At 60.8% G+C, this 16917-nt stretch overlaps 1 protein-coding gene across 1 annotated transcript; it reads left to right on the top strand.

Moving 5' to 3' along the window:
* Positions 1 to 409: 409 nt before the first annotated feature.
* Positions 410 to 16379, top strand: PIGG (phosphatidylinositol glycan anchor biosynthesis class G (EMM blood group); the record flags this gene model as incomplete). Its single annotated transcript, XM_084233058.1, has 13 exons — positions 410 to 681; positions 1392 to 1597; positions 4787 to 4996; positions 6127 to 6315; positions 6874 to 7015; positions 9353 to 9565; positions 10372 to 10589; positions 10746 to 11027; positions 11964 to 12376; positions 12900 to 13091; positions 14237 to 14525; positions 14607 to 14770; positions 16139 to 16379. The coding sequence occupies exons 1-13, from the start codon at positions 528 to 530 to the stop codon at positions 16377 to 16379; spliced, it is 2913 nt and encodes a 970-aa protein (XP_084089184.1). The 5' UTR covers positions 410 to 527.
* Between the last annotated feature and the right edge of the window lie 538 nt (positions 16380 to 16917).

The following is a 16917-nucleotide window of genomic DNA, read 5'->3' as shown; positions in this document are numbered from 1 at the left end:
CGGGGCTGGTGGGCGGGCCGCGGGGCTCTGATTGACGGGGCCGGTGGGCGGGCCGTGGGTCTCTGATTGACGGAGCCGGTGGGCGGGCCGCGGGCTCTGATTGACGGGGCTGGTGGGCGGGCCGCGGGGCTCTGATTGATGGGGCTGGTGGGTGGGCCGCGGAGCTATGATTGACGGGGCTCGGGGGCGGGCCACGGGGCTGATTGACGGAGCTCGCGGGGCGGGCCACGGTGCTAATTGACGGGCCGCGCGGAGGCGGGCCGCTCGGGGCGCGCTGGTTGAGGCGTGGCCTCGCGCGTGGGGTCGGGCCCTCAGAGGGGCGCGCAGGAAGTTGCGTCACTGCAGCACCAGGCCCGCCCCGCAGTGCCCGCCCTCGCGCCCGCGCTTCCGGCGCGCGGCGGAAGTGGCGACGCGGGGCCCGGGGCTCCCGCACCTTTCCGCGCCGGAGGCGGCTCTGCGCGCAGCTCCGCAGCCGGAAAGGCTCGGGTCGGGGCCGGGGTTCGGACCCGACCTGGCGGGCGAGCGCGATGCGGCTGGGCTCCGGGACCTTCGCCGCCGGCCTCGTGGTGATCGAGGTGCTCGGGGTCGCGCTGTTCCTTCGGGGCTTCTTCCCGGCCCCCGTTCGTTCCGCGCCCAGGACCGAGCAGCAAGCGGCGCCCCCGGTGCCCGAGCCCGCGGCCGGTACGGACCCTCCCCCGGGGCCTCTTCTTCCGCCCTGGTGTTGCCCTCTTCTTCCCTCGCGGCCTTTTTCCGTGTCTCCTGCAACCCTGTGGTAACTGCCGCCACCTGCCCCGCTTCCTCCCGGCCCGGCCTGCTTCTGCTGCCGCAGCGCCTCACCCCGCCGCACCCTGCCTTTCCTGACCAGACCTCGCTTCCCTCTGTTCGGGCACCTGTTTTGCTCAGTATCGCACTTCAGATGAGATTTCTGACCCCTCCTGGCTTTTCCTTTCCCTGCTACTAAGGCTTCCCTGCATAGAACCCTTGGTTCCCTGCATAGAACCCGTTCTGGATCTCAACCGGGCAGTACCAGCGTGTAAGCAAGTCATCCGTGCTGGTCTGTCTCCTCCTTGCAACACTGGGCTTTAGGTCAGGTTCCTGACCTAAAGGGGGGTCCTGCCAGGACCCTCAGTAGGGACTGCCCTGTCCAATACTCCCCACCATGCTAAGGGCAAGTCACTACTTAGCCCTGGGCTCCCAGAGTTCACCCACAGCTCCCCCTTCCCACATCCAGCATTGCTTATCTAGACCAAGCCTTTTTCATTGCATTCAGATATGAACATATGGAAGGTACTGAAGAAAGTAACAGAAACTAGATAGTAAGGTGCTAGATAAAGAATAAAGTTTCAAAATAAGTTGAATGTTCTATTTACTTTTTCTTTTCAAACGCTTAGGAGCAACTTCCAACTGGACCAAGCTCCCACCACCTCTCTTCAGTAAAGTTGTTATTATGCTGATAGATGCCTTGAGGGATGACTTTGTGTTTGGTTCGAAGGGCATGAAATATATGCCCTACACAACTTATGTCATGGAGAAAAGGGAGTCTTACAGTTTTGTGGCTGAAGCAAAACCACCTACAGTTACTATGCCTCGAATCAAGGTAAACAGTTTGACTTGATATTTTATAAATGTTCTGGCCCATTTGAAGATTTAGAGGGGCTCTCTAGTCTTTTACTCGGGGTATCAGTTTTAACAAAGTGGAAATTGGTTTGGTGCCGTCAACGTGGCTGGGCAAATAGAGTGCAAAAGAGGCCCCACAGATAGTGCAGAGCTGAGACGCATGGTTTATGCCCCCCATCAGATAGCCACAGCTCATTCTCTGTGGGAAACATAAAGGATTTAGAGCTGAATCACCCAGGAGATACCATCCTCCTTGCTAATGTGCTGTCTTCTTTAATCATTATGGGTCATTCACAATCCTGGAAGGATGATCTGGTTCAATCTTTTGACTTTATAGATGAGAAAAACTCAGATAAGCTTAACATTTTGTCCAGCATTATGGTATACATATCACCAAACCAGTACAATCTATCCTTGACAGTTGCCTCTACTTCTTCTAAAGGCTCTCGCATGTCCAGCATCATAAGAGTGACTGAAGTGCACCGTACTTTATCCAAGAACTGTAGTAAAGAAAAAAATTAAAGCTTTATTGATTGGGTCAACAACAGTTTATTGAGCAACTACTCTATGCTGACACTGATATTACACAGTTGGAGAATGTGTGTTGCCCCCGTGAACATACACATGAGCATGCAGTGACAGTGTTCTTGAGAAAGAATCAGAGACAACACTCAGTGCTAGCTGGGCAGACAGTTCAGACCAGGAATCGCAGAAGCCTGTCCAAGGGCCACCCATCTCTAGCCCATTTGTTTCATTTCATAAAACCAGTGTTTTTCATTTTCTTTTCAATCTTTGATAGGGTCTTGCTCCTCATTCCCCAACAGGGAGGAACTGGAACAGGAAAGCCGTGGCTGGAGTTGGGCCTACACAGCTCTGAATGGCTGGATTGGGTAGAGTTGGCTGCGTGTGCCTCAGGCCCTGTTTCCTGTCAGAGGAGGGCCTTAGTTAGGCTTCAGGTATTGAGAGGATTATCACAAAGTGCTGATCTTAATATTTCAAGAGTAATGTTCCTAGAAATATTTTTTGTATTGTTAAGATCCTCAAATAGCTTGTTTCTAAAATTACGTCACTGATTCTTGAGTTCCTCTCCTTCCCATGGGAAAGTCACGGTCTTGATGACTTGATGAGGGAGTACGTGTTAGCGTACGCACTTTCACACAGGCTTGCGAGCTGGGCCCCCCTCTCTTCTGCACATCCCAGATGGAGAAGCGGTGGCAGCCATAGAGCATCAGAAGCTGAATGTGACCCTGTGGGCTAGTGTTGTGCATGATCCTGCAGAATGGGGTGAGCAGGTCACATCTGCTTTCCATCATCTATGCACAGCCCTCCTTTGTGCCTAGAAGGCAAAACTCTGTTCCTCCCAAGGCCTCAGCAGCTACAGGAATGCCTCCAAGGAGGAGATGGACTTGAGACCTCACTTAGGACTCCAGGACTCCCAGCAGCTGCCTCTCCCTAGGATGGAGAGGTCACCGAGTCCCTGCTGTGGAAACTGTTAGTGGGAACCCTAGATGGGGAGGGGAGGATGAAAAGATATGACTGCACAGAAACAAAGCTCTTACCAACAGCTGGATTACAGATGGCAAGCTCAAGAGGCCATATGTGCGTACGAGGTATGCAGCTGTGCCAGTGAAGAGACCCACTCCAGAGCAGACACTCCACAGCAACTAGGCGAGAGCCCTGCAAAGAGAAGCTGAGATGGCCAGTAAACATGAGAAGATTCTTTACTCATAGCCAGAGCAAGGGAAACACAGAATCTGAGAGTCAGTTTTGTCCATAACACTGTGCACGCTTAGAGGTTAGTGATTACCTGCCCGCCACGAGAAACAAGGTGTGATGACGGGGCTGGGCTGGCCTCCACACAGCCCAGTGCAGTGTCTGCAACCTCTGCTGGCCTCCAGCCTGTCCTCACTGACTTCTAGCCCAGACCCCCGTCCAAACAAAGGAGGCCATGCCGCTCCTCCACGTGGCTCCCTTTGGACCCACACTCTGCCTCGAGGCTGAGGCTGCCCCAATATCCCTGCCCCTCACCCACTCACCTCCCCTCACCCTGTGTCACCCACACAGGCCACAGCACAGCTTCCCCACTCCTCTGGCTCGCTGGCTTCCCCACAGCTCGCTCACCCACCTGGATGGTGCATTAATTTTCAGGCCTCAGCTCAAGTGGATTGTCATAGAAAGCCTTTTATTTATTTATTTATTTTTTTGTAGAGGCATGTTTTATTTATTTTGTTTTGTTCGTTTGTTTGTTTTGTTTATACAAGCACTGGGTACAGTCAGAAGCGCGGGAGGGCAAGAGAATTCACCAGAGCCAGAGCGGGGAGCAGAGCAGGCAGAAGGACCGAAGTACACTGCTGAGGGGAGCAGCGGGCGGCAGGAGAGGTCTGTTGCCATGTGGGACCCCCCTCCGGTGGCCGGGGAGCAGCCGGGGATCGAACCAGTGCCGCAGAGGCCGCGGGCAGCTTCGCAACCCAACGCTCAACCGCTGCGCCACCGGGGAGGCCCAGAAAGCCTTTTAAAACAAATGGTCTTGCTTAGAAACACTACATCAGACACTGGAGTGCTTCGTAGCTGCTGAAGGTGCAAAACGTGAAGTAGCGCTGTGGTTTCTAGAGAAAAAGTTTGATGTTATTCATTGAAAACAAGAATACTGCTGCACTATGAGTGTTGTCACTTGGTAAAGACGCGCATCTTTGCCTGTTCGTGCTGGTCGGCATGCAGAGAGCAACTTGCAGGTGTTCACAGAAGCCCTCCTTTAGGGAGCGGAACTTGGGGCCAGAGGCGCCACACAAGCAAGCTGACTCCCCAGGGACACCCCTAAGCACAGCGCCAGCTCTGCCATCTGTAGTGTATGCTGAGCTATGTTGTCCATACCCAGCTGTGTGGTGCCTGAGGGCTCCACTGCGTGGTGTTACTTTCAGGCTGGTCTTCCTAGGGCCCTGGTCAGCCCAGCTCAGGGGCAGCGTGTTGGTCACACGAATATTGTGAGGTGCCTGCCCCAGCAGGGGCCCTGTGTGGCCTGGCCAAACCCTTTGCCTGCAGGGAAGTCTGCCTTCTGCCCTCCCCGCCTCCATTTGAGCAGGGCCTCCAGGCGTGCTGGAGGAGCAGGCTGTGGCACCCGCTGTAAGCGGCCCTGTCCTGGGCTGGCGTCTGACCTGAGCTCCTCCTGCAGGCCCTGATGACCGGGAGCCTTCCTGGCTTCATCGACATTGTCAGGAATCTCAATTCCCCTGCGCTACTGGAAGACAGCGTCATCGGACAGGCGGCAGCAGCTGGGAAAAGAATCATCTTCTACGGAGATGAAACGTGGGTGAAGCTATTTCCAAAGCATTTTGTGGAATACGACGGAACAACTTCATTTTTTGTGTCGGATTACACAGAGGTCAGCTTTTGAAATCTGCGGTGCCAGATAACAGCCTGGCCTCCCCCAGCCCCCTCCCCCAAAGTGGGACGTGTCATCTTGTGTGTGGCTTGTACTGATGTCTTGGGAGTAGCGTAGCGAGGAGGTGAAACCACTCGCCTCATGGCCATTACAGCCAGAGATGCAGCCCTGACGCAGGGGTGAAGCCTGGGTCGGCAGGGCGCCTGGGAGCAGGTCTAGAAAGGTTCCCTGGGGGGCGTTGAAGCTGAGTTTGGGTGGCAAATGGCATGTCCCGAGTTGGCAGGAAGGGCAGGCCAGCAGCAACTGCAGGAGGCAGAGCCCCAGGCCTGGCCCTGGTAGGGTGGCCGGGGGTGGGGGGCAAGGCCCCAGACCTGGCCTGGGTAGGGCGGCTGGGGGACAGCCTGTGAGCTGGGCAACCTGGCCCCGGGCCCCTTGTCGCATGCTGGGGTGCCGTTTCCAACCAGGAATGGCGCACATCACCCTCCCCAGTTAGGATGTCGACCCTGGGGTAGAGGCACGCGGGACCTGAGCTTGGCGTCAGGAGGGACACTCGCCCCACTCACCTTCTGTCATGCCATATCGGGACCCTTGCAGGAGTCGTCTGGTCGCCACTCAGCAGTGACTGACCTCCCCCTCTGGGCACTCAAGGCAGTTCTCTGTGTAGAGATTACTGGGAGGGAGGTGGCCCCTACCGGGTCAGGGCTGACGAGGCCACTGGATTTCAGGGGCTGCTTGACACTAGTGACTGAGGCCTGTGGGAGGCGTGGCATCTGGAGCCTCACTACCCTGCTGGTGACTGGCACGCAAGACTGCCCAGCCCTCATGGCCGGGACCACTGGGCGTGTTTCACCCAGCCACCCCGAGCTCAACAGGCCCAGCAGTGGTCCACAGACCACGTCGGGCCCCCAGCTCACTGGGCCCTCTGGGCCACGTGCTCTGCCGTGACCCACACAAGATGCTGTGTTAGCGGGTGCCATCGAATGCTGACATTTAACTTCTTTTCAAACTTGGAAGAGTTGCATTACTTGAAATAAACCCCCCAGTTTTTAAACAACACCATCTCTTTTTCTTGGGGGCTGAAAATGAAGGGAAGTAGGGGAAGCTCTTCACACGTACCTCCCCCCTGAAAGGTGGATGACAACGTGACACGGCACCTTGACGGCGTGCTGGGGAGGCGGGACTGGGACGTGCTGATCCTGCACTACCTCGGGCTGGACCACATTGGCCATGTGTTTGGGCCCAGCAGCCCCCTGGTCGGGCGCAAGCTCCGAGAGATGGACAGCGTCCTGATGAAGGTCCACACCGCATTGCTGTCGGAGGTGAGGCCAAGGCACTGGAGGGCCAGGTGCCGGCGTGGACTCCTGGGGTGAGCTCGGGTGGCCTAGGTGCCTACACGTCGCCCCACCACCCGCCACCCTTGCTGCAGGAGGCCGGCCGTTTGCCAGGGCAGTCGCCGTGGGCACTGGTGCAACGCGGTCTTCCAGCAGCCCCCAGCGTGGCCTCCCCGTCCACCCTGCTGGCTCCCAAGTGCTGGCTCCCAAGTGGCCTGGCTCCCCAGGCCCAGTGCTCAGCACTTCTGGTGGGCTCCGGGTGGCAAGGATGTGCGCGTACGTCTGTGTCACTGTTCCCACCGGCATGTGGCACTTACCCTCTGGTGGGGCTCCAGAGCCCGAGTGCACACCTGGCACCGAAGGGCGCAGGGGGCCAGGAGTCGGGCCGCATGCCTTGGGGCCGAGCGTGGTCCTGGGCGTGGGGCGGGGCAGGGGCAGCGGGTGCTGTGCTAGAAACAGGATTCATTTAAAAAGAGCTGCTGTTTATAAAGCAAGGCTGGAGTCTAGTCGTTTCCTTAGCAGGACCGTGTGTTCTCGGTCTGACAGGAGAAGGAGACCCTTTCACCCACCTTGCTGGTCTTGTGTGGTGATCACGGCATGTCAGAGACGGGCAGCCACGGGGCCTCCTCCCGGGAAGAAGTGAACACCCCGCTGGTCCTGGTCAGCTCCTCGTTTGCGAGGAAACCCGGTGAGCATGTGGGCCCCTGTAACCTTTCAAACCCGTGTCTGTCTTGTAGTCCAATGATCATTTTTAAAAGCCCTTTTTTGGAAGGCCTGTAAATTGAAATATTCTGAGCAACATGAGAATGAGACTCAGTGGGGCAAGAGGCAAGTGGGATTGGAAACTTACATTTCTCACCCTGAGTGTCAGAACATTCTGTGCGAGTGTCACTGCCTGGATGCCTGGCGCTCAGGCCGCGTGACCCGCCAGAAGTGAACGCTCACGTTTTAGAAACTAAAGGGCAGCATCCACGGGCCCAGGCCTGTTGGCACGTCCTGTGGTCCCTGTCAGCCTCAGGCCTGTCGTGGGCCGAGGCGCTGCGGGACGGGTGAGTCTTCTGCAGAGCTGAGGGCTGGTCGGGGAAGAATCTCCACCTCTTCCCTGCTGGCCCTTACAGCCCGTCCTCTGGCGCGTCCCACTTCCTACGGCTGACATTGTGTAAGCGACTGTGACCTTCTGGGCTCCGTCCTGGGTGCCTACCCTCCCGCCACCCTGTGCAAACCAGTGTTTGCCGTGGCTTTGCCCGAGGAAGCCACGTGCTAGCCCCGCCAGTCCCTCCATTCCCCCATGCGTCCTCTTCTCCCACCCTTCCGTTCACCTGGCCCATCCGTGCTCACTTGTGCCCACCCATCCATCCACCCCTATCTTTCATTCCTCCAGCTAATGGAGAGGTGTGTGGGCATTCGTGACCATCCAGGCACCCCTTGGCACACGGACAGCTCTCGCCTCCGAGCGACCACTAAGCCAGGGCTGTATTAGGGCACCAGGGCCGCCGTCACACTGAGGAGGGACTAGCCGCCTCCTCCCTCAGGCTCTGACTACGCCTCAAGACCAGAAGGGTCAGGGCAGCTCAGATGCCTGCCCCCAGCACGCGCTCCTGCCCCAGGCCTGCCGCTGCAAGCCGCTCTGCTCTGCGTCCGTGCCAGGCCCTGGGTCCTGCCTCACGCCCCCTCTCATCACCTCACGCAGCCCCGCGCTCATCAGCAGTTGACCCGCTCGCCTGCCTTGGCGCCTGGGGCCCCTCGAGGCGTGGCACATGAGCTGACCTCTGGCCATCACCACGGTGCCTTGGTGGCACGAGCATCTGTGCCTGCCCCTGGGGCCTGTGCCCACCAGCTGGCGGGGTCTCACATCTGGACATGTGTGGCGAGTGCACTGGGCACAGCCCGTGCTGACCCATACCTGGCTCTGTGTCGCTGCTTTCCTGACCAGTTAAGAGAAGGGACATTTCGGTGCTGCCTTTTGAAAGAACGTAAATACTCCTGAGGACGCTCTGCTTTTGCTGAAGGATCCGAACAACCCCGAAGTCGGCCTGGGCACCCTGCTGCCCCCCGTGGCCCTGGCAGGCAGGTACCCACAGAGCTTCATCTGTGCTCAAACCTAGGCCATATGCGCTCTGCCTCACAGGGGAGGTCACCTGGCCACGCACTGTCAGGCAGCTGCTTCCTCCACGGGCCCTCCAAGCCCGTGACTCGCCCGCCTTCGGCCCCCGTGGCTCCTGGTGCGAGCACAGCTGTGTCTCGGGCTGGGCTGCCTGCACCCTGTGCATCTGCTCAGGGCCAGCACGGGATACCTGCTGTGCTCAGACCTCAGAGACCCCGCGGGTCCGCTGGCCCTACTGCTCAGGCCTGACCCTGTGCCCAGGGCCTTCTGCAGCCGAGCGGCCCCACTGGCTTCTTTCCACCCTTCTTCTTGTCCCACCCCCGACAAGTGTCTTGTTTTCTGAGATCGTCATCAGGCATCGACATCAGGCCTTTCGCAAGAAGCTGACATTTATTACGCTTCAGTCACACTTTCTGTGCAGGTTGCTCATAGTTTGTGGTGGAAACTGGACACCTCAGAGGACACATCGTGGCAACTCCGCACACAGCCCCCTCCAGATCTGTCTGCCGCGCACTTGTTTGTGGCATGACTCGGCTGCTGGTCTCTGGGATCTGGCCCCACGACGGGAAGTCCCTGCCGTCACACGCTGGGCACAGCCACCCTGTGGCCTGTCCCTTCCCAGGCCACCCACTGACCGGGGCTGCTTCATGAGCCAGCTGCGAAGCGCCACAGTAGCCGCCCTTCCCACAGGCTTGAGGGGAGGTGCCTCTCGGTCTGGCCTCGTCATGTTTGGGGCCTCCGCAGGGTGTTTAGAAGCTGGTTGAAGGCCCCTCAAATCCGCACCATCGAGGGAGGCATATGCTCCACAGACAGGCCCACGCTGGTGGCGTGGAGTGGCCTGGGGCGCACGTGGTATTGAAGGGCAGGCCGGGGGCAGCTCGGACCTTTCTCCGGGCCAGGGCTGACTGTTTCCCCTCCTAGGAGATGTCAGGCGACCAGAGCACGCTCAGCAGACGGACCTGGCCGCAACACTGGCTGTGGGGCTAGGAGTGCCGATCCCGGAGAGCAGCGTGGGCCGCCTGCTGCTCCCCGTGGTAGAGGGGAGGCCCCTGCGGGAGCAGCTGAGGCTCCTGCACCTGAACGCAGCGCAGCTCAGCAGGCTGCTGCGGGAGAACGTGCCCTCCCACCAGAAAGGTAGGTGCCTCAGCCTGGTCCGCACTCCGGGTGAAGCTGGGTGAGAGCAGGCCCAACTGCACCCGGCGAGCCTCACCCACGGAGCATGGCACTGTGGGCCGGCTGCTGCCCTCGCACGGGTGCTGTGGATCGGTACGGTCACAGTCGCGCAGTCGCTAGATAAATGCTGTGGCAGGAATGTTAAGGCATAGCGCCCGCCCTCGGGAAGCCCCAGGGGGTCAGGTGGCCTTGGGCCCACGGGGCTGGGTGCAGGTGGGGCCAGGGGCACGGCAGCAGGACAGGGTGGGCAGCAGCGCAGGGGCGTGGTGGGCGGTGGGTGGAGGCTGAGGGCCTCTGGGTGGGGCCCTCCTCCCGGCCAAGCTCCACGGGGCTGACAAACGCCGGTTCTGAGCCAGGGCTTTTTGACCTGCACCATCAAGGCTCGGCCACCCATGGGTGGGGCTGCCCTGCACTGAGGTGCAGCTGCCTCACTCAGGGCTGGCCAGACCCAGCGGTGCAGCCCATGGATGGTTCTGGGTGCCTTTGAAGGGGGTGCCCGCAGGATTTGCTGCTATCGGTGTTGGAGGGATGAGCTAGGGTGTCCCGGGTTCACGCCTCAGAAAGAATGAAGAGCCCCTGGGGAAGGTGGCCGGAGCAGCAGGCCTGCAGGGAGGTGCTCATGGGGCAGCGCTGGTGAGGGGGCTCTGGACCCGCAGCGTAGGGGTGCAGCTGTGACCGTGACCAAGGGTCTCCTCTGAGGACAGCCCAGTGCATGCCCGAACTCCAGGGCTCTGGGCCCCAAGCATGTCCCCTCTGCTCCCCCGCAGAGCCTGGGTTTGAACAGTTTAAGATGTCGGAAAGGCTGCACGGGAGCTGGGTCCAGCTGTACCTGGAGGGCGGCAGCACAGAAGTCCTCCTCGGCCTGGGAGCCAAGGTCCGCCGGCAGTACCTGGGTGCCCTGAAGACCATGAGCATGTCCCTGAGCAGACAGGTGGCCCAGTACGATGTCTATTCCATGGCAGTGGGCACAGTCGTGGTCCTAGAGGTACGGGTGCGCGTCAGAGCTCCTGCCCCACCCTCTGGGGGCTGAGGCCACATGGCCTCGGCAGCAGTGCTGGGCACGTGCCCTGCTGCCCCGGTCTCCACCCTCCGGCTAGCGGGGGTGGGCAGCCCACGGTCCGACGCACTGCTGGTCCTGCAGGTGCTGGCGCTGCTGCTACTCAGCACGCCCTGGGCGCTGGGCCGTGAGGCTGAGCTGGAAGTGCCCCTGTCATCCCCGGCCTTCTCGCTGCTCTTCTATCTGGTGTTCCTGGTCCTCCTGGCCATCCACGTTGTCGTGTGCACCTCTGCTGAGGGCACCTGCTACCTCTGCAGCCTCCCGTGGCTGGCAGCGGGAGGCGTAATGCTGCTGGCCTCAGCCCTGTTCTGTGCAGCAGCGTCCGCCCTCGCCAAGGCCTTGGCATCTGTGCAGCGTCCGGCTCAGGTGAGTCCATCATCGTCTCTTCCACTGAGCTGCCATGCATCCAACGGCGGCCCGACTGGGCGTCCCCGTGCCAGCGTGCACTGGGTCCTGGCTACAGCCAGGCAGGGCTGTCTGCCCTGGCCCCCGCGCTCCTGAGTGCCCATGACATGGGGCAGGACAGCTGCTGGCCGAGGGCAGGCCGGCTCTAGAGGGGCAGGCACGTGGGAGCAGCCCCCCTTGGGAGAGGTACTTGAGCTGCTGCCCGGGGAAGAGCCACTCCTTACGGACCCCAGGACCGTCCTCGGATTCTCAGGGGGTGCGCAGCACCAGTGGCCTCCACTGTCTTTCATCAGCTGGTGGGTGGCAAGGTCACACCCCCAGGGCCGCAGTGCATCCTCCCAACTCCCGGGCCGAGCGGCTGGCCTGCCTGGTGACACTTCCCTCGGGCTCTGGGGCCTCGCCGGCTTACCACCTCTAGCTGTGCTGGCTGCCCGCGGCAAGGCCCACACCGTCGCCAGGTAACAGCCGTTGAGTCCCCATTGAGGGTTTATCCAGGTCAGTGTTTTAGGGACGGTACTATGGTACCACCTTGGTCGTTTCTATGGAAGTGTCCGTTTTGGTGGAAACTTCCTGGACTTCTGGAAAGTTCAAAGTCAGGTACCTGAAGTGCTTTGCTTTCAGCCACAGGAGGGGTTGTGCCAGCCAATGGCCCTGCTCCCTGAGGGCAGCTGCCAGAGCACAGGCGGGTCCCCATCCTGGCTCTGTCACTCAGCTCGGGATGTGGGATGGGCCGCTCACTATCTTCAAGCCCCAGGGCCCCCACAGAGGCATGGGTGCTGGTGAGGGGCAGGGTTCGGTCACAGTCCCCAATGTTCTATGAGCAGAACTTGATGTCCGTGCAGGAAACTACCTGCGGCATCTGGGCCATGCCCTCGCTAACGTGCTTCCCTCTCACAGAACAACCCAGCTCGCTGGGCCTCCAGCTGGTCGGAGGTGGACCTGCTGATCCTGCTGGGCACTGCGGGCCACGCCCTGAGCCTGGGCGCCAGCAGCTTTGTTGAGGAGGAGCACCAGACCTGGTACTTCCTGGTCAGCACTCTATGCCTGGCACTGTGTCACGAAGTCTGCAGGAACTGCTTCCTGGGCAACCCCCAGGAGCCGCAGGAGGAGCCAGCAGGCAGGGGCCCGGGGCCGCTGGACCAGGCACCAAGAAGCCCCTCCCCCACCTCAGCATTGCTCAAGAGCCGTGCACAGTGGCGGGTGCTGGCGGGCCCCTGGGCTGTCCTGGCCTGCTGCCGGCTGCTGCGGGCCCTCAACCGGACGGGTGTGCAGTGGGCCCACCGGCCCGGCCTGGGGCACTGGCTCGCCAGGTAAGACCGCGTGCAAGCAGGGCAGCAGCCTCACGCCAGACAACATGAGAGGGCGTTGAGAGGTGGGCTGGCCGAGCGACTCTGTGCTGTTGCCAGGTCACGTGATTGTACCCACGAGCCTGAAGTGACACTGGCAGGAGGCCTGGCCGGCAGAGAGGGGCCCATGACGTGCCACTTGGGCAGCACTCAGCCTCCCTGGGCCTCCCGCGAGATCATCCCAAGTCAGGGCGAAGGCAGCTCCGTGAGGGGTGCTGGGTGTGCCCCATGCCCGGCTCGCCTGGGGCTGGGAGAGGGAGCTGCGCAGCGGTGAGGATGGCAACTCGTGTGCTGCCGCCCTGGCACAGGCCAGTGCCGGCCGCCTGTGGAAGGACGAGCAATGGGCCGACAGCCGTGCATCATGCCTCGTTTTTCTTTGCTGGAATGCAGAAAAACAAATTTTTCTTCTGTTTTCGCTGGCAGGAACATCGGCTGCTCTTAGCGCAGTCCTCAGCGGCCACCTGTCCTAACACCTTTCTCGTTGCAGCTCCGAGCACAAAGCCGCACTCTCTGCCCTGTGCGCCCTCTCCCTGGCCGGGATCTTCGCCCTGGCTCACCAGAGGTGCTCCCGGGTCTCGAGGGTGGCCTTGGCCCTCGGCCTGCTGGGTGTCTACTGCTACAGGGCAGCCGTCGGGAGCGTCCTGTTCCCATGGCAAACAGGCAACAGAGCCATTTCCAAGTAAGTGGATGCAGCCACGAGAACAGGCCTTGACGGCCGCCTTCACACCTTGGGGTGCGACAGGAGTGTGGTTTGTGGGCGGTGGCAGCGCGGGCAGTTCTGGGAGTTGGGGTGCCCATGCACCAGCACCAGCGCCGCTGCCTTCTCTGGTGGAAGACAAGTAGCTTGGGGGCGAGGTTGTTGAGCTCAGTTTTAAGAACAGTGAGTGCTGGTTTTGCCAAGAGGTCACGGGCGAGGACAGGTGGGGATGGTGCTTCTGGGGTAGAGGCCACAGGCCAAGAAGCCCATCTCCAGCATGGCCTGGGAGAGGGGCTGGGCCAGGCCAGGCTGCAGAGTTCGGGTTCTGTGCTCGTTCACGCCGAATGAAAGACAGAAACGTGTGGACACAGGGTAGGGGGGTGTTCTCAGCCGCTCACACGGGTTGTAGTCCCTGTGCCCCTCTAATGCGGGAGCACAGCCAGTGACATCCTTCCCGACTTACCCTGTGGGTGCAGACCTGGGGGTGGGGGTGACCAGGGTTTCAGGGAAGCAGAGTCTGGAGCAGGCCTGGGGGGCCTCGGGGGAGCAGGGCCTTTGGCCAGCCTTAGGGGAGCAGGCGCTCCTCCTCAACAAAGCAGGCCTGGGGGTCCTCAAGGGAACAGGGCCTCAGGCTGGCCTCTGGGGAGCCTCAGGGAGCAGGGCCTGGGGGGAGGGCAGGGCCTAGGGCGGGCAGGGTCTCAGGGCTGGCTTCTGGAAGCAGGGCCTCTGGGGGGCAGGGTTTCTGGGGGGGGCAGGACTTCTGGGGGGGCAAGACTTCTGGGGGGGCAGGGCCTCTGGGGGCAGGGCCTCGGGGAGCAGGGCCTGGGGGGTGCAGGGCCTCGGGGGAGCAGGCCCGCGGGGGGGGGGCGGGGGGGGGGCGTCCCACACACGTTGTCCTTGGCATCGCTCTGCGCTCAGCTCTCCGGGGCCGCGGAGTGTCCGTCTGCGGAGCTCGCGGGAGCGTCCCCGCGGGCCGTGCTGCGTCAGCGGGGCGCGGGAGGAGCCGCCCCCGTCTCGTCTCGGCGCTTCCCGGAGAGTGGGGCGAGGCGAGGGAGGCTCCAGGGGCCGAGCCCGCCCGCGAGCCCGCGGTTGGCCGCTGCGCCGCCTCAGCCCTGCCTTGCTCCTAGGGGCGTCGCGGAGGCGCGCGCCGTGTTCGTGGCGGTCCTCGGCCTCCTGGCGGCCGGCGCCAGGGACGTGCTCGGGGCCCGCGGGCCGGCGGCCGGGCTGCGCGAGCTGCACGGCGGGCTGGTGCTCCTGGCCGCGCTGCTCCTGCGGCCGCACAACCTCCCGGTGCTGCTGGGCTGCCTCCTGGTGCAGAGGCTCATGGCCGCCTGCGTGTGGAGGCCCCTGCGGCCCGGCGCCGCCGCGGTCGCGGCCATGCACCACTGGTTCGGCCAGGCCTTCTTCTTCTTCCAGGTGGGTGCGCGCGGCGGGCGGGCGGGCGGGGGCGGGCCGGGGCCGCGGCCGCCTGCCCTGGGTCAGCGCGCTCTGTTCCAGGGCAACTCCAACAGCGTCGCCTCCGTGGACGTCTCCGCGGGCTGCGTGGGCCTGGACGGCTACGCGCAGGTCCCGGCCGCGCTCCTGACGGCCTTCGCCACCTACGCGGGCCCGGTGCTGTGGGCCAGCCACCTGGCGAGCTTCCTGGCGTCGGAAGCCAGCAGGTGAGGCCCCGCCGTCCGCCCGCGCGAAGGCTCGCGCCGCGGAGTGGCGCCTCCCCAGACCCGGTGTGGGCCCGGGAGCCCCGTCCAGCCCCGCGCGGGGCAGCGGTCTCTGCGGGCCTCCCTGCTCGGGCAGCGGCCTCGGGGTGCCCGGAGCACCGGAAGGCAAACCCCCTTGGCCCTCCCCTCGAAGCGGGTGGGGCTTCTTTCTCTGGGCCATCTCGGGAGGCCGGCTCTCGGCTCTAGGGTCCCGGCCGGAGGGTGGGGTGCTCGGACAGCCCCCCCAGCCCACCTGCCCTTGTGTGGGGCCCACCCCTCCTATTTGGTGCTTCTCCACTATTTGCACGCCAGCTCCCAGCATGTGATTTTCAAATAAAAACGATCAAAAATTTTGGGGTGTATTTTTCAAGGCCATTTTAGATTGGGGGGGGCATTGCAGAGCAGCAGAGTGAGGGGCACATGCCCTAAAGCTGTGTCTCCAGCCCTCCATGCCTGTTAGACATGGAGACCCCTGCCCCCCACAATTGACCAGATCCAGACTCCCTGGCGAGACTGCGGTCACCAGGGATGTCTCTGGGGAACACCCAGAGGCTGTTCACTCACTTCCTGTTGTTTCTTTTTTTTTTTTTTTTTTTTTTTTAAGATTTATTTATTGGGCCTTCCTGGTGGTGCAAGGGGTTAAGCACCACACTATGAAGCAAACCGCAGCCTCTGCAGCACGAGTTCGATTCCCGGCCAGCCGCGGAGAAACCCACATGGCACAGCAGACCTCTTCTGTCTGGCGAGCTGCTCCCCTTAGCAGTGTACTTTGGTCAATCTGCCTGTTCTGTTCCCCACTCTATCTCTGGTGAATCTTCTCTCACCCCTCACCTCTCTGGCCTGTGCCCCAGCTCTTGTATGCATAAATAAATAAATCTTTAAAAAATAAATAAATATAAAGATTTATGTATTTGTACAAGAGCTGGCGTACAGGCCAGAGGCACGGGAGGGTGAGAGAATCCACCAGAGACAGAGCAGGGAGCAGAACAGGCAGACGGACTGAAATACACTGCTGAGGGGAGCAGCAGGCGACAGGGGAGGTCTGCCATACCATGTGGGAATCTCCCTGACTGGCCGGAAATCGAGCTGGCGACTCGGAGGCTGCGGACAGCCTTGCAGTGCTGCAGTTAACTCGCTGCGCCACCGGGGAGGCCCCCTGGTCTGTTTCTTTTTCTGCCTCTGCCCCTGGCTCCATCTGGAGAAGGGCCCTCAGGCCAATAACTGAAAATGAGTGTGCGGAAGAGGGGGACCCTTGCTCCCGCAGCAGCTGCGGGGCCACCTCGAGCAGATGGGGGTCGCACGAGACTTAACATGTCCCCTTTCTCTTGACAGCAGCTCGGCCCTGAGCCATGCCTGCTTCTGCTATGCACTGGTCTGCTCCCTCCCGGTTTCCGCGTACATCGTCCTGGTGACGTCACTGCGCTACCACCTGTTTATATGGAGTGTGTTTTCTCCGAAACTTCTCTACGAGGGGACACGCCTTCTCGTCACCGCCGCGGTCTGCGTGCTCTTCACAGTTGTGCACCGGAACCACCCAGGTCCCAGACAGAGCTGCTCCAGTCAGGGAAAGTAGATCTCCAGGGCCCACTGTCATTCTGTAGACTTGGCTACCAGATGCTCTTTAAGTGCAAGATCATCTGTAAAATGCGAATCTTACAAAGTTGGTGAAGAACCTCAATTTCTGTGACTGCTGTCCTTGAATCTAAATAGCAAGTGGTTTAATGAAAGAACAGTTTAAGATACTTCGTTTCAATTTGAATTATAGTGCCCTGTTGACAATCAGTCCAGGAACTTCTGAGCTTCTAGTTTCTGGAGAAGTCCGGTGTTTAAATGGGTGAATGAGGGCTCCAGGCCCTGTCCTGTTGTGGGATCCCTGTGGGGGCCTTACCTGCACAGGGAAGGCTCAATGCATTTGGAATCCAGGAGAGCCCAGAAACCACCCGGCCCTGCGGAGCTGCCATCTGTGCGAGCTACACCTGTCGGCACTTTTCAGTGTTAGAAACTGAAACTGAGACATCCCAAACAATGTGTTCGAGATATGCAAACACATTGCATGTTTATAAATCTTATTTTAGAAAAATTGCGGTATTTTCCAAATACAGGAGAGTGGC

The sequence above is a fragment of the Talpa europaea genome, assembly GCF_964194135.1.
Source record: "Talpa europaea genome assembly, chromosome: 5".
NCBI lineage: Eukaryota > Metazoa > Chordata > Mammalia > Eulipotyphla > Talpidae > Talpa > Talpa europaea.
The sequence above is the reverse complement of the archived record's forward strand: the minus strand, read 5'-3'. Positions and strand labels throughout refer to the sequence as shown.